The sequence below is a fragment of the Tribolium castaneum genome, chromosome 5, assembly GCF_031307605.1.
Source record: "Tribolium castaneum strain GA2 chromosome 5, icTriCast1.1, whole genome shotgun sequence".
NCBI lineage: Eukaryota > Metazoa > Arthropoda > Insecta > Coleoptera > Tenebrionidae > Tribolium > Tribolium castaneum.
This window is the reverse complement of record NC_087398.1, coordinates 12090247-12112791: the sequence shown is the minus strand read 5'-3', so window position 1 is coordinate 12112791 and position 22545 is coordinate 12090247. Positions and strand designations below refer to the sequence as shown.

General features: G+C 34.1%; 4 protein-coding genes across 23 annotated transcripts; 3 read left to right on the top strand and 1 right to left on the bottom strand.

Moving 5' to 3' along the window:
* Nucleotides 1–728: 728 nt before the first annotated feature.
* On the top strand, nucleotides 729–5635 carry LOC103312900 (uncharacterized). 20 transcript variants are annotated; one of them, XM_064356987.1, is made up of 10 exons: nucleotides 729–996; nucleotides 1043–1163; nucleotides 1210–1511; nucleotides 1561–2022; nucleotides 2145–2196; nucleotides 2264–3105; nucleotides 3181–3868; nucleotides 3916–4753; nucleotides 4829–5106; nucleotides 5154–5635. In XM_064356987.1, exons 1-4 carry the CDS (start codon nucleotides 830–832, stop codon nucleotides 1754–1756), a joined length of 786 nt encoding a protein of 261 aa, XP_064213057.1. In that variant the 5' UTR covers nucleotides 729–829; the 3' UTR covers nucleotides 1757–2022; nucleotides 2145–2196; nucleotides 2264–3105; nucleotides 3181–3868; nucleotides 3916–4753; nucleotides 4829–5106; nucleotides 5154–5635. The 20 variants fall into 20 exon arrangements, with proteins under 20 accessions (XP_064213057.1, XP_064213054.1, XP_064213058.1 ...); XM_064356984.1 differs by having other exon boundaries at nucleotides 2255–3105; XM_064356988.1 differs by having other exon boundaries at nucleotides 2073–2196.
* Nucleotides 5636–6886: 1251 nt separating this feature from the next.
* LOC103312897 (dynein regulatory complex protein 9) lies at nucleotides 6887–14527 on the top strand. The gene is made up of 5 exons (XM_008194718.3): nucleotides 6887–7022; nucleotides 9688–10069; nucleotides 10114–10763; nucleotides 10811–11137; nucleotides 14299–14527. Exons 2-5 carry the CDS (start codon nucleotides 10051–10053, stop codon nucleotides 14509–14511), a joined length of 1209 nt encoding a protein of 402 aa, XP_008192940.2. The 5' UTR covers nucleotides 6887–7022; nucleotides 9688–10050; the 3' UTR covers nucleotides 14512–14527.
* On the bottom strand, nucleotides 14509–19299 carry Bcs1 (Bcs1 chaperone). The gene is made up of 4 exons (XM_966705.5): nucleotides 18977–19299; nucleotides 18788–18927; nucleotides 15169–15381; nucleotides 14509–15117 (listed from the first exon to the last, which is right to left on the bottom strand). The coding sequence occupies exons 1-4, from the start codon at nucleotides 19297–19299 to the stop codon at nucleotides 14522–14524; spliced, it is 1272 nt and encodes a 423-aa protein (XP_971798.2). The 3' UTR covers nucleotides 14509–14521.
* Nucleotides 19300–19856: 557 nt separating this feature from the next.
* LOC103312902 (uncharacterized) lies at nucleotides 19857–22545 on the top strand. Its single transcript, XM_008194751.3, has 2 exons — nucleotides 19857–19950; nucleotides 20000–22545. Exon 2 carries the CDS (start codon nucleotides 20022–20024, stop codon nucleotides 22485–22487), a length of 2466 nt encoding a protein of 821 aa, XP_008192973.2. The 5' UTR covers nucleotides 19857–19950; nucleotides 20000–20021; the 3' UTR covers nucleotides 22488–22545.

The window sequence follows — 22545 nt, the reverse complement described above, 5'->3', positions numbered from 1 at the left end:
ATAACATTATTTAGACAATCCATTTTTCCAAATGCTTGTTAATAATAAACGTAAAACTTGGCAGGAAATGTTCAATTTCCTTCTCTTTCGTGGATGATTGCCATTTCTTAAAGTTAAGGAAAAAATGTTTATGATGAAAAGTTTAGACGTAAAATTCTTGTACTTACAAAGAAATCTCTTTTAAAATTTGGAGTTCATATAAAAAAAACAGTGAATTGACGACGACTGCCAGTCTAAACCATTTCTAAACGCAGTTAGTCGACGAAAAATGGAAACATTTTTTGACAAATTTGTTTGACTTTTCGCCAAATTTCAAGTGTAACACCACTGATTTCTATCCCAATTTGTTTTTTACACATTCCAACCGACGTATATGAAACAAAATTTCGAAAATTGACATTCAGTGTCCCAACTCTCCCAATATAGGAACTCTAGTTTGCACAAAAGAGAAAGAAAACAGTGAAAATTATAAATAAGAATTTTGCAAAACATTGTTTTATTTGATGAGTTTTATTACGTGGTAAAATTATCACACGTATTTCTGATACACCCTGTATAATAATTAAATTGTTCGATAAAAAATAAAATATACGTCAATTGAACGCATAAAAACACTACAGATTTTAGAATAGTTATAAACTGGCCTATAATTTTAAGATTAAGTTGGCAACACTGAAAAAATTGATAAGGCGCTCTTTGTTCAATTAAAATATCAATCAAAATTTTGAATCACTTTTCTTTATTATGCAAACAAATTTTATCGAACAAAACGTTTTATTCGGTTCGAAACCGTAGATAATTTTATACGTGACAAAAAACTGAGATAGTGATGTGCGAAATGAAGCTAATTGTGGTGATCACTTGTTTAATTCCGGAAATATTAGGCCATCACATCAATTTTGAAGAAACCGAATGTCCGGCAAGATACAAATTAGACGAAACGGTTTTCTCAAACCAAAAATTTTTTCAAAAACTTGTCGAAGACATTAAATTCAAGTAAGTTTTGTTTTAAATGAAGTAATCAAAATTTGGGCCAATTCAGTAACAATCGCACAGTAACGAATGACTATGTCGACGAAATTTTCTTCAATATTCGCAATTTGATGATACATGAAGACTTTGATCCCATACAATTGCCTGGTGTTTCGACAAACCTATCTAATGTGAGTTTAGTTCAGCAAAAATGGAATGAATCAAATGTGATTCCAGACGTTCATTGTGACGTATCAGGGAATTTTGAACCTGTCCCAAGGATGGTTGAGTGACTTATCGACCATCCATCGTAAAGGCGAAATTATATCGTACAATTATCACAATAAATATTTCATGACAATACCAGTCGCTTTCAAAGAAATGCACTTCACTTATGACTACGATACCACAATTATGGGCCTGAAATCTCAAGGGGGAATTGAAGGAAAAATCAGTTACTTATCGGCAAAAGTAAAAATCGGGTTCGATTCTCAAAAATTAGTGACGTTTTTAGAAGACTTCCACATAGATAATTCAGGGTAAGTCGATAATTGTGTTATTGATAATTTATTTGTTTATCTTCATTAGGATTGTTTCTTTCCATTTCACCGGAAATGTCTTAACTGACTGGCTCCTCAATTTAATGAAACACACAACGAGCGAGCTTTTGCAAAAAGTCACTTTCTTTATCCTTGAAAATGTTCTTTGTGGAGGACTGGAGTCGGCCTTCAGAACCATGAATAAAATGTTGAACCCCACTGGGCCTTCTATGCAACTCCTGTAGTTTTGCTTAATTATTAAAAAAAATTGTGACTCCACATTTTGCAAAGAATCATGTTTTGTAAAAATAAAATTTTGGAAAAAAAGGATAAATAAAAAAACATACCTATACACACACTGATAAGAGATAACAGTTTTTAATTCATTAGTCATCATTTTGTTGTAATTCGTGAAATGAGAGAAATGTAATGTCATTAAGGACGATCAGTGAAAGGTGTGTCCAAAAATGGTCTCGTCTAGAAAGTTGGTAGTGACTGTGTGTCTTTTGTTGTAAGTTGGATCTTTGGGCTTATTTATAAACAAAAAAGATTTAATTTTAGAACTTGCGGTGAATTATCTATTATAATAAGCAGTGAAATGTATCTAACCTTACATTATAGATAAAATTTTAGGATCTTTGCCGGGACCATTTACGCATGTAGCCCACTTGTCGAACTAGCAGAGGTAAAAGATATTCTTTGGGACAATGCCTTGAAGTTTTTCTTTATATTTGTTATCCTAGTAACTGTAGTAATTTGTATTTGTTGTCAATTCAAATCGATTGATGGCGAAAAGAAAAAGAATGAAAGTAACAACATGAGCAGTACTTACAACTTGATTTAACGGCCCGACAAGAAGTATCGAAAAATAACTGCAAAAAAGGACATGATGAAAATTGAATGGTACCTTATACTGTGACGTTGCATTAGATCTTAGATAATGATATTTATCGAAGTAGATAATTGTTAAAAATATATAGATTACTATTAAAGTTGGAGTACCTACTTATGAATAATAATAATAATAATAAACGTATATGTATCTAACTAAATATATTTGTACAAACAAAACAGAAGTATTTTATTTAGCAAATTAGCAACTTATCACACCACCGTCCCAAAATTGACGAAAAGACCTCACAAATTGCAGCATGGTGCTGATTTATGTACATGTACACAAGCACAATTTTTTTTATTGGTGCTTTTTCTTTCAAAATTCAATTGTCTTACAGAAATAAACGATTTATTTTCTACAAAAGCTAAATAATTATGGTCAGTAAAAATTTATATTAAATCCAAAATCAAAGCGTTTTTTAAAAAAAATTCTGTATTTATTTTTGCAAAGTTTATTAACAGAAAAGTAGAATCACCTGACTCGTCAGGCGTTAGATAATATATCTAAAAAAATACACCCATCAACAGATAAGTTACAGATAATGAAAATGTATAGTAGCCGAACCAGTTTGTATTAAGATTAATGCGAATTAATGTTATTAAACGCATAGCATTTGAGAGAGTAAGTGTGTATACGCTTTTTAGCAACAAAATATCTAAACACGACCAAAATGAAGCTTCAGTCCTTGTTCATGTTGATGTAAGTATTGTGTACTTTTATTTAACTTTGTCATCACTTCTCGTTTAATGAAGTAGCCAATCGATTTTGTTTTAGAATTGCACAATATGCTATTGCTGACGAATTCCTGGTATCATCAGCCACAAACTCTCAGGACGTACAAAATGAATTCAACGGTTCCGCCATTCGGTTTATTAAAGCTCTACTCAAAGATCACTTTGAAATTATTGCCAAGACAACTATAGGAGTAATTAGCATACTCATTGGTGCCAAAATACTACACTATCACTTCAAAACCATGGATCAAAGAAACAATCCTGTTTATCCAAGAGATTTTAGCAAATTTTCAATTAGACAATTCTGCTCGCATTGTTGAAATTAGGAGTAAATCCTAGTGTTACAATTGTGGAATCTTCTGTCATATTCCAACATCCGACATTTTTTGTTGATAAACATAAGATAAGAATAATAATAATGAACGCAATCAAAAAAGAATTGTAACGTAAAATTAGTAAGTTTTTGTCATAGGGTAGATATGTATTTTTTTAAATAAACATACATGTAAATTTGCTAAAAAAATTATTCATTTCCACCTCAATCTCAATAAATAAATCTACCCTTAGATAATGTTCTGAAAGAGCATGATTCTATTTTTTTTCGGTAGATGAGGTATCTATAGATAAGATATATAGCTTGAAATTGTGGCAGTAGATAACAGTCGAACAATCCAAAATATCGGTAAAATGCTGTCTTCAAAACACGTCGTTGGTGTGTTTGCCATGGTGTAAGTAAAGATTTATTTATTTAAAATTTAATGTAATGTTGTTTTAGAGTTTTTGTGGCCGCTATATACAGACACAGTCCATTTTATCAACCAATACCATTTCTGGAGAAGTTTACAGATATGACCCCTAAAGGCATAATCATGCCAATAATCTGCATTATAATAATTGGAGCATTATTAGTAATTTGTAGCTTACAAAGCTTTGATAGAAAAAGCAAAAGCAACAAACTGATGAAAATCACAGACCTGACTAGCACTGTGTGATGATTGAATGACGATATTTATTCAAAAAAAATATTTATTTATGGATTATATAAATGATCTTACAAAATTACACCAACAAAGTTAAGAAAACTTCCGTCTCGAAGATAAAGACGAGTGCTGATGAACAAGCGAGAAAAACATGTGAGGTCTCATTGGAAGAGGTGTATTATCCACAACTGTAAAAGTGAAAAAACACAATTTTTTTTTAATATTGAACATAACTTCATTAGTGCTTTTTTTAAATGCAATTGTGTTAAAGAAATAAACAATTTATCTTCTACAAAAGCTAAATAATTATGGTCAGTAAAAATTTTTATTAAATCCAAAATCAAAGCGTTTTTTAAAAAAATATCTGTATTTATTTTTGCAAAGTTTATTAACAGAAAAGTAAAATCACCTGACTCGTCAGGCGTTAGATAATATATCTAAAAAAATACACCCACCAACAGATAAGTTACAGATAATGAAAATGTATAGTAGCCGAACCAGTTTGTATTAAGATTAATGCGAATTAATGTTATTAAACACACAGCATTTGAGAGAGTGAGTGTGTATAAGCTTTTTAGCAATAAAATATCTAAATACGACCAAAATGAAGCTTCAGTCCTTGTTCATGTTGATGTAAATATTGTGTACTTTTATTTAACTTTGTCATCACTTCTCGTTTAATGAAGTAGCTAATTGATTTTGTTTTAGAATTGCACAATATGCTATTGCTGACGAATTCCTGGTATCATCAGATACAAACTCTCAGGACATACAAAATGAATTCAAAGGGTTCCGCCATTCGGTTTATTAAAGCTCTACTCGAAGCTCACTTCTGAATGAGCATGATTCTATTTTTTTTTCGGTAGATAAGGTATCTATAGATAAGATATATAGCTTGAAATTGAGATAGTAGGTAACAGTCGAACAATCCAAAATATCGCTAAAATGCTGTCTTCAAAACACGTCGTTGGTGTGTTTGCCATGGTGTAAGTAAAGATTTATTTATTTAAAATTTAATGTAATGTTGTTTTAGAGTTTTTGTGGCCGCTATATACAGACACAGTCCATTTTACCAACCAATACCATTTCTGGAGAAGTTTATAGATATGACCCCTAAAGGCATAATCATGCCAATAATCTGCATTATAATAATTGGAGCATTATTAGTAATTTGTAGCTTACAAGGCTTTGATAGAAAAAGCAAAAGCAAGAAACTGATGAAAATCACAGACCTGACTAGCACTGTGTAATGATTGGATGACGATATTTATTCAAAAAAAATATTTATTTATGGATTATATAAATGATCTTACAAAAGTTACCAACAAAGTTAAGAAAACTTCCGTCTCGAGGATAAAGACGAGTGCTGATGAACAAGCGAGAAAAACATGTGAGGTCTCATTGGAACAGGTGTATTATCCATAATTGTAAAAGTGAAAAAACTCTGAGCATGTGTTTTTGACCCTTGTAATAATATAACACCACAAAGATGTCTAATAAAACCAATAAAAAACATTTCTTCGTATTTTTTTCTGAAATCGTGATTAATTACCTTCAGAACGCACATTCTCAGTTCTTGATTCTTTGTTATAGTTAAAGTTTTCGTTTAAAAAATAAAGTTCAGTTTACATAAATAAACTAGGTTTGTAGAAAATAAAAAAAACAGAATTCGTTAATCTCTGAAATCAACCCTTTGCATTTTCACATTTCTACAAAGTAATCCAGAATTATGGGTTCAGTTGGAAGACCTAAATTGTTAACATAACCACTTTCAAATAGATTATCAACCAAAACGTGTGTCTGGAGCATTTCTTATATTATTATGACCTTACGTTTACGTTCTTAAGGCTCCTGAGGCAAGTCTACATACCTAATAAAGAAAACTAACTAACATTTTTTCTATTTGTAATTTTTCAATAAAAGTACAGCCAATTTTAAAATTAAAAGAAAAACTTTATACTCTGGAAAAGGTAACAAATTGAAACGTGTACCCGCCTATGAGTATAAAAATAAAAAATTAAAAAATGTGGACTGTTTTCGTAAAGAGGGAAACAGAAAATTTAAACAATTTAAAACAATAATAAAAATTGTTAATTATGAATACAAAAATAATATAGATTAATTATTAAACAACAGTGGAAATAATAAATAAAAATTTTGCAAAATGTTGCAAAAAGTTGTACTTGAGTTTTATACGTGGTGAAATTAACACACGTATTTCGGATACACCCTGCACTTAATTATTTTATTGATCTTAGGATTATCATAATTTTAGTTTTAGTTACAACATTGTAAATAATAATAACAATCTTATTAATAAATATCATTTAATGATTTTTTGCGAGTGATACTGATAAGTGATAATACTAACAATAATACATTGGTTTTAAAACTTAAAAAAATATACTGAATTAAAGCAAGCCTTAGTAGGAAAGTATAACTTTAGCCACATTTCTTTGCAAAATATCGTGTTGCAAAAGACTAAGGCGGTGTCTAGAAATAATAATGTTTCTGTGTTAGCAAATACCATTTAAAAAATTCCTACAGAAATTTCTCCCGAAATTGTGGTAGGCATCATTCACCAATGGAATATTTTCACTCCCCATGTATTTGTTAAAATAGCATTCTATAATGTAGGCTTTTTGTTGGGTGGTAAACACCTTTAACATCTTATGACCAAATACGGATATCTTGGGTACCAGCAGTCGAACGACTCATATCTTTCAATAACCATTGGCTGAAAAAATCTGCTTAATCTATTGATAACAGGTAGTCAAAAAGTAGACGAAAAGAAAAGTGATCCTCTAAAAGTTTCAAACAAGAAAGTACTCAAAGTATTAACATAAGTGCAACATCATATTATTAAGATGAAGGGTCAGTACCAGTTGTTGCCTCTTTTGATGTAAGTATAGTCACAGTTATAGTAAACCTCTATTTTAAGATTTTTTATCTTGGTTCAGTCAGCCGGTCATACCTATTTATAGATTTAAACTAACAATTTACAACTTTTTCGTAACAAATGCATTTGTGCTTAATTAGATCCATCCTTTAAACTCGAAATCTATTTGCATGTCATCTAAAACTGTCAAATCAGGTGATTAAGAAATTTCTAGCAATCCTTATCTTAAATGATAGTACTGAAAACGCTTATTACGGTAGTGAAAACCGTTTTTCTGTATCTGCTCTCTAACGCAAGTTATTTCAATTTCAGTTTGAAATTATGACGTCGTAACCGTCTTTTTGACTTTTAAGTAACACTGTCAGAGATTATTAAAGTTTCTCAGATGTTTTTGCGAAGTACAAGATAGAATTTGATACAGAAATGTTCAAACATCTGTCAGGTTGAGGCGGTTTATACGTCACGATTTCTTCCTTTTGAAGCTTATTTCTCATTGCAAAATTTTTTGAAAGAACCTAATGGTGTAGAACGAACGATATTTTCAATTTCCGTTAAAACAAAAAACAGGTAAAATAAGTTAATTCGTTTACAGAATTTTATCCTGTGTGGCTGCTGATATTGGTACGTCACACAAAAACAAAACCACACCTTCACCGAAACAAGAGATTCCAGAAGTATCAAATAACAGGGCACAAGTAGAAGAAGAACAAACTATCAAAGATTTTATAACTTGTCTTGGTTTAATAATACTGATTATAGTTGTGGGTGTAGCAATACTATGTTGCAACTTCCAATATATAGAGAAACAAAAACATGGCGGCAACAAGCTTACAGTTTAATTTGCCGTTTTTAAACGAAAATTTGTGACTTGTTCAGTTTAGGGACTAAACTAGTAGATGTCCCAGAAATGGTGATTTTGTAACACAAAACGAAATACATTTGTTTGTAAAAAGTTCCGTTAGATTACAAAAAGTGTAACAAAGATACCAAAAAATTATGACGTATTACGTACACAGATTACGTATTTAAACACTTGTAATTTTGACGTGATTGTAAATGAGATAATTATTATCTGTTTTAAAACTATAAAAACGACAACCTCACATTTTCTCTCAAAATTAGCTGTTATAAATTATTCATGCACTTTACTAATGTAAATTATGCTTTCAATGAAAGATCTAATCATTAATAACTATTTTACAATTTTATCAATCTTGCTTAAAAAATTATTTGTAAAAATGCGACGCTTGCGTTTTTATAGTTTTGAAACAGCTAACATCTTATTGTATTATAGTTTTAAATCCATACTTATTAGGTGATTATGTAGTTTTTAGATAACACAGTAGATAATTATAGTCCTCTTTCAAAACCTTTTATTATTTTGCTGTATGTTCTGTACCGACTAAAAATATATGTTGTACTAATTGAAGATAGAAAATAAAGAAATAATCTCTATGAAAGTGCCTAGAGTCGTTAATTCACTATTTTTCTTGATATGAACACCAAATTTTAAAAAAGATTTCTTTCTAAGTACAAGAATTTTACGTCTAAACTCTTCATCATAAACATTTTTCCCTTAACTTTAAGAAATGGTAATCATCGATAAAAAAGAGAGAAACTGAACCTTTCCTGACAAGTTTTACGTTTATTATTAAAAAGCATATAAAAAGTTGACTGCCTAAATAATATTACGTACAAAATCTACGAGATTTTGGGAATTTGTCTATGCATTTACGTAGATACTTGAACCCAAAGTTGGGTCTAATTTTTGGAAAAGTTGAAAAGTTGAGGCTGCTTGGCCGCCTTTAGCATCTACGTGAACTTTAGATCCTGTTTCACATTATAAAGTTATCACAATTCACGATTTTGTTACGTTTTTCACACGAGAAGACCTTCAATATAATTTTTTTAAGAAAATTAAAAAGACGACGGGAAATATGAAGGACTCTTGATGAGCAATTTTTGGGACGAGATGTTTAACTAAAAATTGTAACCGAATGAAAAGCATTTTTAGTATTGAAGTATTTTTTTAGTTATGAACTTAATATTAAAATAAACATCAAAAAATTTCAGAAATGTGAACAATAATATTTGTAGGTAATCAATTATTTTCTTTTTTTAAATAGTAATCCCAAAATTTCTACGTTTCCTACATCCCTGGTTAAATTTGACGTAAAATTGTCATTTTATGCATTTGACAAAAATTATAACCTTGAAATTATTTTCCACATAAACTTGACATAAGTTACTAACAAAAATATTAATAAAAAAGGATAGAAGTATATATCTTATCCACATAATACAAAATTGGCTCGGTTTGACGTTCAGTGTCCCAACTCTCCCAATAAAGGAACTCTAGATGTGCCAAAACTGGGAATTATTTCCTAAGAAACCGTTTCACAAATAATTATTTTTTATTGTTGATCAAATTCTATTGCGATCACGACTGTTAGACAACGTGACCACATATCATTTATTTATACTTTCGGTTCACTTTCATAAAAACCATTGTGGTGCAAATAAGGTACTCTTGGCATTAGCTTTTATACGTGTTGTCATAGTAACAGCTTCGCCATTTGCACCACAATGGTTTTTATGAAAGTGAACCAAGTATACCTCATTCTTTTTTAAATCAATTGTCAGTATCAAAAATTTTGAAATTATGTAGGAACCCTGCGGCATTGCTATAGGAATGAAGCCTGGACGACTAATTTTAAATGGAGTTGCCAACGTTGAAACAATTTGACAATTGATTTTAATTCCGGATGGACTTTAAAATTCGTCAATTATCAATAACTTTAATACAATATACATTAATACACATCAGTGAGTTGATGCGCCGGTTTTTGAGCACCCGGTATTCTTTTATTTTTGAACCATATTATTGATTTCCTCGTTGCTTCCCAACCACCTAACAAACGTCCCAGTGACAAACACGTGCGCTTCCCTTCTACCCCTTTCACTCAAAAATCGCGTCCAAACCAGCCCGGGCTGTTGAAACTCCCTCGATGTAAACCGCCCCAAACGCAAAATGGGGGGCTCCAGTAAAAGTAAGTTCCTCCACAACCCCCACGACCTCCAACCCGAGTTTCAGGCTCCAGCACCGACAGTAGCAACCCCCGCCACCAAGTCCAATTCGGCATCACTCGCGACGAAAGCGAGGAAAGCGTCGAATTGGACTTACCATCCGAACATTCGGAAACCGAAATTGAAAACGTCAACGAGCGCCTCCGCCACCAAACGCATCTACCTGACGATGACTTCCAAATTAAAAATTTGAGCCGAGTTTTGGCCGTCGTGACCACAGTCATGCTCCAAATGTGTTACCAAAAAATCGCTTTTTTCCGAACGATGAATAAAATGCCCAGAGTGCCCATAAATCTCGAATATGTGCCACTGGACGAGAAATACAACAATGCGGAGCGCGAGATTGGGGTTATTTTACACCCGAGTGAGGAGTTTCTCAATTACAGAAAGTTTCAAAAGGATTTGTCGTGGCTTGAGAATGTCTTAAAATCGGTTATTATTGATTTGCAAAAAAGTTTCTATTTCGATGATTTTATCAAAATTTTGAACGAGGACGAGATGACCCGGCAGGAGGAGCAAACATTGCTCACCTCGAAGATGTTTAATCTTCATGAAGTGAAGAAGTTGAGGACGTATCTCGATTTAGAGAAGAAAGAACTTACCAGAGAATTGCAAGATGTTACTGAAGAGTTGGGCAATTTTAAAGACCAATTAAACGTACTTTCTGTTGGCTTCTGTACGATTTTATTTAGTTTTGATTTTAGGACGACATTATTGAAAGCGTAGTTAAACTAAATTACGTAAAAGAGTGGCAAAAATCGCGAGGAGAGCAAAACTCAAGTATTCTAAATCGCCAAGAACAGAAACTTATCAAAATGTCTGAAAATATGACTACAGAAATTGAGAAAGAAATTGTCATTCATGACGAAATGTGCACTTTCCTGGAAATGTCTCTCGACGAATTTCAGGAAGAAATCACCAAATGGATGGAAAAGTATGACATGGATATGGAAGAACTGGAAAAGGCGGTCGAAAAGAAGAAAATCGAATTGGAACAGCAGAAGGACAATTACTCAAAATTACTAGAAGAGGTAAGAATTATTCCCAGTACCACAATCAGAAAAACTAGTAGCGTAAATAAATTGTTAAGAAAATGTTGAAATGTTCGTTCTTTTTTACTGTTATTGTTACACTATTGTTCAAAAAAGTCTGGCAACTTCAATAAATAGCTCGACCATTTCAAATTAAGAAAATTATTAATGATAAATTTTCTATTAATTCTATTTATTGTTATATTAACTATTTTTATATTATCTATTACTAGTAAGACATAAATTGTTACTTCTGGACCAACGTCTTGTTAGATTTTCACCAAACACCAAACCTTTATTTAAAACAAATAAAAATAAAATAAAGGTGTAGGGTTTTTAAACTTTGTTTTATTTACTTCAGGACCAGAACATTTGGCGTCTTAAAAATCATAACATGATCATATCATCTTACAAATATAGCAGTTTTCCCAAAAGTCAACAATCGAAAAAGACCCAAAACCCTTCAAAAAGTATTAATTTTTTTTCACCCCATAAATACCCAAATATCTGCAGACAACCCAAAATTGGGTACATGAAACAAACCGTTAAAAATCGCCCAAAATCATGCAAAATTACCTCAAGAACGTCCTAAAAACTAATAAAATACCTTTTTTTTACACACCTAAAATAGATTTTCATTTCTGGACCAAGTCAATTGGCGGATGTAAAAAAAGAAAAAACAACACCAAATCAAAGAGGTATATTTGGCGCCTTACAAAACAAGGCAGAATCCTAAAATTTTATATGTTTTTTCAAAAGTAAACAATCGAAAAAGAGATAAAATCCTTCAAAAATGATAATTGTTTATGCGCCTAAAAAACTCCAAATGGATTTTTATTTCTGGAGAAAGCCAATTGGCACATGCAACAAATTCACTGGTCAGATTTTTCTGGTTTATTAGCGAGGAACTTATTTATTTTCCGAAGTTTCAACAAAAAATTCCAAAATTAGATAAAACTTGACGCTAATTAGTTCGTTTAGAGCGATTCCATTAGAACAAACCGAAAATAATCTAAGTATGTCAAAAATTGAGCACTTTTTGCTTGAAACTCACTTATTTTGCGAAATTTCCTTCAAATACCAAGAAAATTTCCTTTAACAAAAAGCCGAAAAATCACGTCAATGGCTCATGATTAAGAGAAAATAATTTTTTATAATTTTTTCAAAGCAATGTGAAAAAATCGCAAAAGTACACTGATTTTGTAATAAAAAAACACCAAAAATTACTCATAATCATAACCATTCGTAATGAAATTTTCCTTCTTCATTATCTAGTTCTGTTATGTAATTATGTGATATGTGAATTTAAACCAGTCTTCAGAAGGGTAAGTTTATTAAATGCTTATCGTTCTGAACTTAAATATTTTATCGATAAAAAATCGATAAATAAACTTTTCGTTCTGAAGAATGGTTTAAATTCACACATAACAGTTCAGTAAAAAAAATATAAATTTGTTACAAACAACTTTTACGTCAGACTTGAAAAAAATATGACATTTTAATGTTCAAAACCATGGCCTCCTTGATGTATGGAGACAACTTCGTTGTTCAGGCCTGGCGCATCGTTAAGTTCGGCTGATTCTCCACTGGCGCTGCATTTAGCGGACTGACGTTTATTTGACAAATACCATTTTTGAGGTTAAAGACTAATAAATTTGAAAGATGTAAGTGTGTATTGTGAAATACGTTGAAAATGTGAGGATAATTCTAAAGTTATGCCCTGAATGAACGTTTGGATAGTGTAACTTTTGCAGGAAATCATTTTACGATCATTAGGATTTTTTATTTTCAGCTTCAGAAGATATACAAATTATTTTAAGGTGAATTGATTGTTCATCGTTTATAAGTATTTTAAGCATAACCTACGGCACTAGTACGCAGACACAGATGCAGAGAAAACGATGTTTCAAAGAACCTTTCATTTATTATGCATACTCTATGGTTTTACCAATGGTTAAGGTTGAATGCGTTATAAATCTGTGATTTTTAAGACATGGCTTAAGTTTTCTGAAAGGTATTTGCAACCTTTTAACCAGCAGATATTTGCAATACATTGTGTAGGCAAATGAAACTATTTTGCACACACGTATTTTCAAAACCTGCTATTGTTAATTTAGTTTTAGTAAAATGTACAAAGAAAGTCGTTTTTTTTCAAATGAAATGGTTTAAAAAAGCTCGATCCAACGTTCTTCTGCTAGAGTGTCTCTGAACCGTCCGTTCCAAAGTCCCTGTCTGGACCTCTGCTCACTCTCAAGCACCGCTCGTGGATCACCAAACTCCCGAAAAAAATCTACTATTTTATAAATTTTTTTGAGTTTTTGTATTTAGAAATTATCAATTACATTGTGGGCTCTTTTTCACCTTTTCTTATGCTGATTGTACTTGTTAAATTCAAATTTTTTTCGGATTTAACCTCACAAATGCTATTTGTCACATAAACGTCAGTGCGCTAAATAGGGCGCCATCTGCGGTTTCGAAAAAAACCGCTGAAGCTTATCGATGCGCCAGGCCTGAACAACGAAGTTGTCTCCATACATCAAGGAGGCCATGTTCAAAACCATACACACAAATAAATAAAAAAAAGTAGATATTTTTCTGCAACACCTTATGCTTATAAGCATTTTCGTAGACTATTAAAATGTATTTGTAAATATTCTATACCCTTAAAATGATTTTTAATCAAAACCGCATTTTTTTAGCGATCATTCGATCGTTTTTGTCAAGAATTTTAACACGTTTTCAGTCAAAAACTGACTCACTTTGTATAAATTCCAAAACAAGTCAAAAAATCACAAAATAAAGTTGAAAATGACATTATTATGTTTTTTGTGAGTTTTATCTTGTTTCACTTATTTTGCAATATTTAGATCGACTTGACGTTATTTAGCTTGGTCTGAGCCAGAGAACGCCTTTTCTTTACAGAAACCTTATAAAAAGAAATAAAAAACCAGTTAGATTACTTTGGGAAATAAATTAGCTTGAGCTAAAACTCCCTTAGTAATAAAATAAACACCCAACCGGTTTCTCTTTTATTACGTTTTTGTTACACACTAATTTTTTTTATTAATTAATTTAGAGCTTCTTTTATCTGTCTACACATTATTCACTGTTGCCAACTTTTAAAAGTAGGGACACTTTAATGGAAATTTATTTCTCCTTAGTTCAATTATCGCCAAGAAGAGATGGACAAATACAAAGCCCACAAACTCCAAATGCAAAAAGAGGCCGAGGAGATCCAACGGCAGACCCGAGCAGCGACCCGGATCCAGGCCTGGTGGCGCGGCGTAATGTTCCGCAAAGGCCTAGGCCCCTTCAAACGCAAAAAAGGGAAAGGGAAGAAAGGAAGTGGATCGGCAAAAAAACACAAAAAATAAACTTCTAAAACTATAATTCCCAAATTAATTTACAATTCTTTATAACCTCTTCGGGCTCCGTGTGTTTATAAAACATGAAAAATCCCTGAATCTGGGCCGGACTGACATTTTTTCCGAACGCGGCCACTTTCTCAGCGAACTCCTTCGCCTGCCTTCGGGCATTTTCGCCATCGTAAAACCGTAGGAACATCTGCTCGATCTGATAGGGGGAACACCAGCCGATGTATTCCTTCAAATCAACTCGGCCGGGCCGTATCAGGGCCGGATCCAGCCGTTCGAGGTAATTCGTAGTCATAAAAACAATCCGGGCTTCGGTGCTGGCCACCCCGTCCAAGCAGTTCAAAAGACCGCTGAAAGTGACCCGATTTAGCCCCTCATATGCGGACTTTTGCTGGGGGGTGTCCTCCCGTGAAACGAAAGCAGCATCGATGTCCTCCAGAAGGATGATGCTCTGCTGGGGGGCCACACTCAAGAGATGATTCAGCCTGTCATCGGACAGCCCCCTCTCCGATAAATTCAAAACACAAATCGAAAAGCCCAACTCGCCGGCCAGGGCCGTAATGTACGAAGATTTGCCGCAACCAGGCGGCCCGTGCAACAAATAACCTACAAATGAGCTAAGCAATGAAGAGGCCGAGTTGGGGTCACGTGACGTACCTCTCCGATAGGGGATTCCCCGTTCCGTGTACCACGAAGGGTTTGAAATGAATTCTTTACAGTCATTTAAAATTTTGTCACCGATGTTTTCATCGAGGATTACAGAGGCGATGGGGCGTCGGCGGCGTGGGTGCCCCAAAGGGCGCCATTCGCTACCCATTGCTGTGTACATGATGGTTTTGCCCTCGTGCTGCCGCAAAGCCATCTGTCTGGCTAACAAATTTAAGTTGACATTTCACAAAATCACACCACTTTTGCTTTTTCAGTGCTTTTACAGCCACAAACGCAATTATTACGCAAGAAAATTGTGTTATTTTTGTTTTGTTTTTTCGAAAAATTTTGCCACAAAATTAGATAGAAAAGACGTGATTTTAGTTTGTTACGCTCGATTTAGTTCATTTGCTTCACTCGACTTCAGCAAGAATTCGTCAAATCATAGAAGCTGAAAAATCTACTCCTAAATGATTTCGTCAAAACATAAAAAAATCAAAATTACCAAGTAAAGTCCAAAATAACATTTCGAGCCAAAATTATCCAATTTTCAAGTGCCCCAAATGTAGAAGCACGATAGCGCTTTAATTGGTAGTTAAAAGGTGCACTTCGACCCAAAATAAAATTAAATGGAACGAAATGGCACAAATAAAGTGAGTGTCGTGAGAATGTGTCAGATATTGAAAAGGGAGTCACGAAATGGCACGAGGGAAGTGAGTATCGCACGAAAACGGCAAAATAATGTTTGATTCGATTTCCAATTTATTGATTTCTCAATTTGATTTAACAAAATTTTGCAGAAGGCAAAAAAACAACACACTGGTATACTACAGAGCCGCCCGACACCCAGTAAGTTTAAACCAAACTCGCTGAATTTATCAAATATTTGTAACAAAGGTAATTTATTTTTGCGTATCAATAAAAAATTAAATTAGATCAGACAATGCTTTGATTTGTGTATTTTCAAATTGAACACTATATTTCGAGTTAAAAAAATGTCTCTGAATTGTTATTCGGAGAAGAACTTAGTTTATAATATAGGATGAGTCGTCTCAACTTATATGCTCAAACTTAGGAAATGATATCTTTAGCCAAATAATAAATGGTAGAAAAAAATGTAAAATCGGTTCACTTTCTTAACAACCACTGTGGTGGAAATGACTAAGCCCATGCCAACTTATATATAAAAGTTAATGTCAAGAGTACGCTATATGCATCACAATGGATACAAAGAAACAGCACGGCTTCTAGTCAGAGTTTTTTACTTTCCGAGGTACAGTATTAAGGTTTTTAATTTTTAATAATAGAGAGATGATCATATTTTGATCAAGCTCAGTGTAGTAGTATACAGAATGGCCGCTGAAAACAGTCCACCTGAGTTTTTTTGGACTCAGACGATTGTCTACAGATTCACGCACTTCTATCTAGAAGGTTCTTAAAGACTATAAATTTCATGGCCATTTCGAACATTTAGTTAAATAATTACATAATAAATAAAATGTAATTTTTAAAACGTAAATTGTGAGACCAAGTAGAAAAAACTCTTATTGTAAAGAGGTTTTAATAGACTTTAAGATGACATCATGATTAATCCCTGTTCCCATTAGTGTCCCCCTTGAATATAAAATCGACCTGTTTTAGCGTTTTTGAGTAAAATGAGTCCAAACGTTAACAACTCAAGTGGACTGTTTTCAGTGAGCCACCCTGTATATCTTTATACAGCGTGATTCTTAAATAGATCAACAAAATTCTACCCATGGTAATATCAAATGAGTAAAAGCAGGGAAAAATAGTAAAAAAATTCTTTAGATAACTGATTTCAAAATAATTTTTTAAAGTTATTTTGGAATAAGCTGTATGCCACTGATTAGTAATATTAACACAGTTAGTGGAAATCATGATACTTATTTAATGACAACGTACTTGATCAATGCAGCAATGATCGTTGTGTACTATCGATTTTCTTAATGAAAACAGGCATATTTTTGTCCAATACAACTAATCTAAACTCATCAGCGCCGTAAGTAGTAAAATGAAACAATTTTTCCTTATAAAGCTAAACCAGTTAATTTGAAAAAAAATATGTAAGTATTTTTTCGAGAGAAAAATAAAAAAAAATTGAAAAAACCAAAACCTTAAAAACATCGTTTTTTTTAAGTTTGTACTATCACAGGCAGTGTTTTAATTTTTTTCAAATTATCGATTTACGTATGCACTGTACTCTTCGTTGATCATAACTATTTTTTTTAATTGTTACTCTCGAATATCAAATTAAGGAAGCAGATGTTTATACTGGTATACACATATAGCCGATTTTTTTTTATAATCAACTGTCTAAGAGCCCTCAGGTTGGCATTATTATAAATAGTATTTTTTTAAATTAAGGTTGATGTAATTTTTTACATTCAATTTCCAAATTTTTCAAGTGGTCTTTAATTCTTTAATAGTCTGGTCTTTAGTTTAGTATTGTAAAAGTAAAAACTTTTTCTAAAATTGTTTTTACTATTCGCTATTATTTGGTAAAGGTTCCCTAAGTTTATTAGTCACCTTATATGGTTAGTTCACTACGTTCGGAACGTTCAGCTTCACTACATAAAGTAGTTATAACTTTTACTCTCAATAATATACCATGCTACACAGAATGGATTGGAATGGATACTACATTATCTATGATACTTGTACTGTCAGGCTGTTACATAAGCTGTGGAGTGTAGATTGTCATAATTTACGTCATGATGTTTGTCATTTGGGCGGTCTTGGGGCTCACGGGGACCCACAGTGGAGGTTTCGTTGACATTTTATTGAATGGAAATATCAGTGAAGTGAGAAAAAAGTCTTACTAAAATTGCCCGGACATAATTCAATACATTTTTTCCAGATTTACAAAATCGAAAAGCCTCGAGAGGCAATAATTCGGTCTATGAATGTTTTTAATAAAATAAAACTGACGAGATACCAGAAAGCTGTGATTTGGGACGTGTTCAAAGGTGATAAGGAGCCGCAAAACCTAACAAGTGATGACTTGAACAAAGTCATTTATTTGTTGCCCGCAATTCCGGAAGACGATTTATCAAATCTGAATACAAGTGATTGGAAAATCGTTGAAATTTTAGGCCGAATTCGGGGCTTTTCGCGTTCGCAAATTTCGGTAATAGCCAATTCATTACGCTTTAAATGGGACAAAAAAACTCTGACAAAAGCCGATTACATAAATAAATATTCGGGCCTCATATGCGGCTTCCCCGAAGACGAGTTAGCAATAATCCCGAAAATCGAGTTCAGGAAAATCAATTCAAATGTTTTTGCGAATTTATTTACATGTAGTGAAAATCAGTTTCGGATATTGCACGATCAAGTGATCAAAGTTTACGGAATTCCGCAAAGTTGGTCCGAAAAATTGATCACTCACATTGGAATGATCATTTTATCGTTAACAAAAAACGAAATTCGGTCGCTGCGCCCCTCAGTGCTTCAAGGCCTTGACATTGGTTTAATAGCCACGTTTAAGCCCGAAATTCTGGACTTTTTCACGTCTGAGCAACTCAGAAGCCTTAACCCGCCAAAAATCGTCACGAAATCTGGCTCTGGACGCACGTCAGTCCCCGAAATCTGGTTATTCCCCCTTTACCTTCTTCTAAAATGTTGAAATAGATGGCTTTATCCCTCCCAAACGCCGTCAAAGTGACCGTCTCCCATGGAACCCCCATGTGCAAATCCAGCGTGTGTTGTTCCCGAGTCCTCTCGACCCGAATCCACGTCGACCCATACCTGAACAGCCCCTTATCAGCAAATGGAGCCGAAAATACGCCATACATACCGGAAAAAATGCGTACCTACACTAGGGATAAAGTCGTATTTGGTCTTCACATGGCCCGTTTCCTTCTGCTCGAAACTGGTTTCTACACTTAAATGTTGCGTCTGACGGGCCCCCTTCTCGGTCATCCATTGTAAGAGCCACTGATATGACTTGTCTCGACAAGGAACTTCCAAAGTGATCATGTAGTGGCGCCTGAAGAGGATGAGGGAGCCTTGCAGGCCCTTGCGGAGGAGAGCAGCCCCCGCTCCTAAGCCAAACAAGCCGAAACCGGCCCCAAAATAGGGGTTGTCGGAGAGGGCGGAGATGTAATCGGTGAGGGTCATCAAGGTGGCTGGAGTTACATAACCTCACTTTCTCACCGGGAGATTTAATTCAAACGCAAATTGAAGTGCATTCGAAGACGCTTGTGTAATCATTTAATCAAATTTATTGAAATGATTAAAATTTAGATGGATTTTGTACACATTTAGATATTTTTTTAAATACAAGGCGATGGCAGCGACACTTAACATTTTTAGAACCACGTAGAAGTCCTAGATTAACAACTCCAACAAAAAAAAGTAACCAAAATAAGCTCCTAGTTTTTTACTAACAACCAATAATAATAGTTAAGTTGCCAAGTTTTTTGGCATCTTTGATTTTTTTAATTCTTACAGATTTCTGTTATACCGACATTTAGGGAAATACCCCGAAAATCCACGGAAAATCTTATATGCTTGATTTAGCAAAAATTTTACTAAATTTTTAGTGGGAAAACTTAAAGTACGAGTTACAAAAATCTATCATTTAATTTACAACCTGATTGTACCTCCCTGGTATAATAGGTAATAAAATAAGGTCTGTGGTTACCTTCGACCGTGGTTACACTTTATGTTATAGTCATAGACATAGAATAAGAGATAGTTATAGTACAGATTGCTGTTATACCAACACTTGACATTTGTGTGGTGCTGCGATCGTTTGTTGCTTTTGAGGTTATAAAATAGCTTATTTTCAATTTGAAAAATGATTATGTCATTTTAGGCTCAGTAAAGACACTTACTAGATGGATGGTCATGCGGTTAACAATCCTCCAATGAAAAATGACACCAATAATTCATTTCGCGACGACATTATTGATTTAACCGATGATACAGAGCCACAACAAGAAGATCAAACTGTGGTTTCAAGCACCTCAAATCTGGGTAGTGCTGTAAATAAAAAGATTCGTATTTTGGAAAATACACTACTAAACCCAAGTACATCTACGGGGCTTCCTTTGAGGATATCACCAAGTTTATTAACATCTGGGAATGAAAAAAACACTTCAAGCACGAGTTGTGAAAAAGAATCTAATGAAGCGTTTACAGAAGATTTAAGCTCTCCTTTCATAAAAACATACACTGGGCGGAGAGGACCTGAAACAAAGCGGAATTTGCCTAATTTGTATTTAACAACAGCTGATGGTCTGCCTTTGCCTTCACAGGAGATCATCGTAAGCGACGACATCGACAACGACGATGTTGTTCTTGTGGAAGAACAGAAAAAAGAAAAACCGTTAAGTACACTTAAAAACAGTACGTGTATTACCGGAAACCGAAGCGTTGCTAAACCAAAAGAAAAACCTCCGGCACCAAAACCGCCTCCAAGTCCTACTGGACAAATGAACACAGTTAACCAAACCCCAAATATAACACCTCTCAGGCCGACGATGAATAAAAATGTGGTCAGCACCCAAATCACGACGGCGAATCTAAACCCAAATAGATCGGTTAAACCTGTGGAAACAGGAATAGTTAGCCCTAATTCACGGTTGAAAAAAAATACGAATGTAGTGGTCAATCCACTTAACTTCGCACCGATTAAAGGAATTGTTAGCCCTAATTTACCGTTGAAAAAAATTACAGCGACTTCAAATTCGAATATAAAGGTCAACAAAACACCACACCCAACTAATTTCAAACCGGTTAAACCGCTGGTTAAAGGAATAATTAGCCCCAATTCACCGATGAAAAAAATTACGGCGACTTCAAAATCGAATATGATGGTCAACCCACTTACCTTCATACCAATTAAACCTAAACGAATGGTCAGCCCTAATTCACCGTTGAAAAAAACTACGGCGATTTCAAATTCGAATGTGATGGTCAACGGAGCACCAAACCCAATTAATACCAAACCGGTTGTACCTATGGAAACACCGATGGCTAGAGAAATAATCAAGAAAATAAGAGTCATCCCTCATTTTCCGGTGAAAGAAAATGCGGTGACTTCGAATTTGGTGGTCAACAGCGCACCGAACCGTCCTAATTTTAAAGCAAAAATTTTAGCGCGGACTAAACCTAAGCCTAAACGTAAACCACCGGTTAAAGCATTTAACCCAGTTGAGACCCTTGCAGAAATTGTTGAAACTGCGACAGCAGTTGCCAACATTGAACCACAAGAAAACGAATGTCAACCCAACCAACCCATAATTTACCTTCTCTACCCTTTGCAAAACAGCTCCGATGTTCTGGTTGCTTCAAACGACCCAAACCACGTTGAGGAAACACCGATTGAAGAAGCGCCACCTTCCCCCATAATGACTAACGACGTGGAAATTGAGCCCCCGTGTGTTGTCACACCTGTGGATATCACAAAAATTCTCAATCAAGGCAAGAAACCAGACCTGATGAGTCGGTGCGAGGAAGCACCGCTGAATGACGACCAGGGAGATTTTTTGGGTTTTACACGACGCGAACGAAGGAAAACAGCTTGTTGTTCCTTCTATAAAACTCTGCTCAAAATTGATATGAGAAATATCAAGATGTTGAAAAAGTCAATAGAGCAATTGTCCAACTATCAGAAAAATGTTATCTACTGTGCGTGTCCCAGCGATAACTTCCTACCGGAAACGATAAAGGAGGAGTTGTCACCGGAGTGTATCAAAATTGAAGATGAGGACATTGACCCTTTTGAAGACCAGATCCATGATGTTATCTACAATACCGACGCTTTGCCTTCTATTAGCGAAGTCATTTCGCAAGTGAATGAAGAAGTGCGGCAAATTAAACAAATGGAAGCCACCATTCAGAAGAACGAGTTGCAGGCAAAGTTGACTAAACCGGAACAGGCCTTGAAACTGATCAAAGAAGGCTTAGAGTTGATCCAGAGCTGGTCGAAGGAAGCAAATTCCAGTGTAGATGTTGAGGAAGTACCGAAGAAGAAGAGGGGAAGACGGAAAACAAAAATTGATGAAGAAGTGCCAAAGCCTCAAAATGTAGTGCCCGTAAGCACTGTTACTCGGAAGAGGAGAGGTAGGAAGAATAGGGAACTTGAAGCGTTGAAGAAAATACAAAAGCGGAAGAGGAGTGTCGTGTCTGTCAGTGACATTCGGAATGACGTTAGACTTGATGGGGAATTACCGAAGAAGAGAGGAAGGAAGAAAAAGGTTGTTGAGGTTGACAATGATGATGATTTGTTAGTTGTGAAGAGAATCGACATTATCAACCAAAGTGGGGTCAAGACAGCCAGAAAGCGGAAGGCGACGTGATTTACCCTTATTTTGTATTATTTATCTACTTTTTTTACAATAAAAGACTGTTTAATAA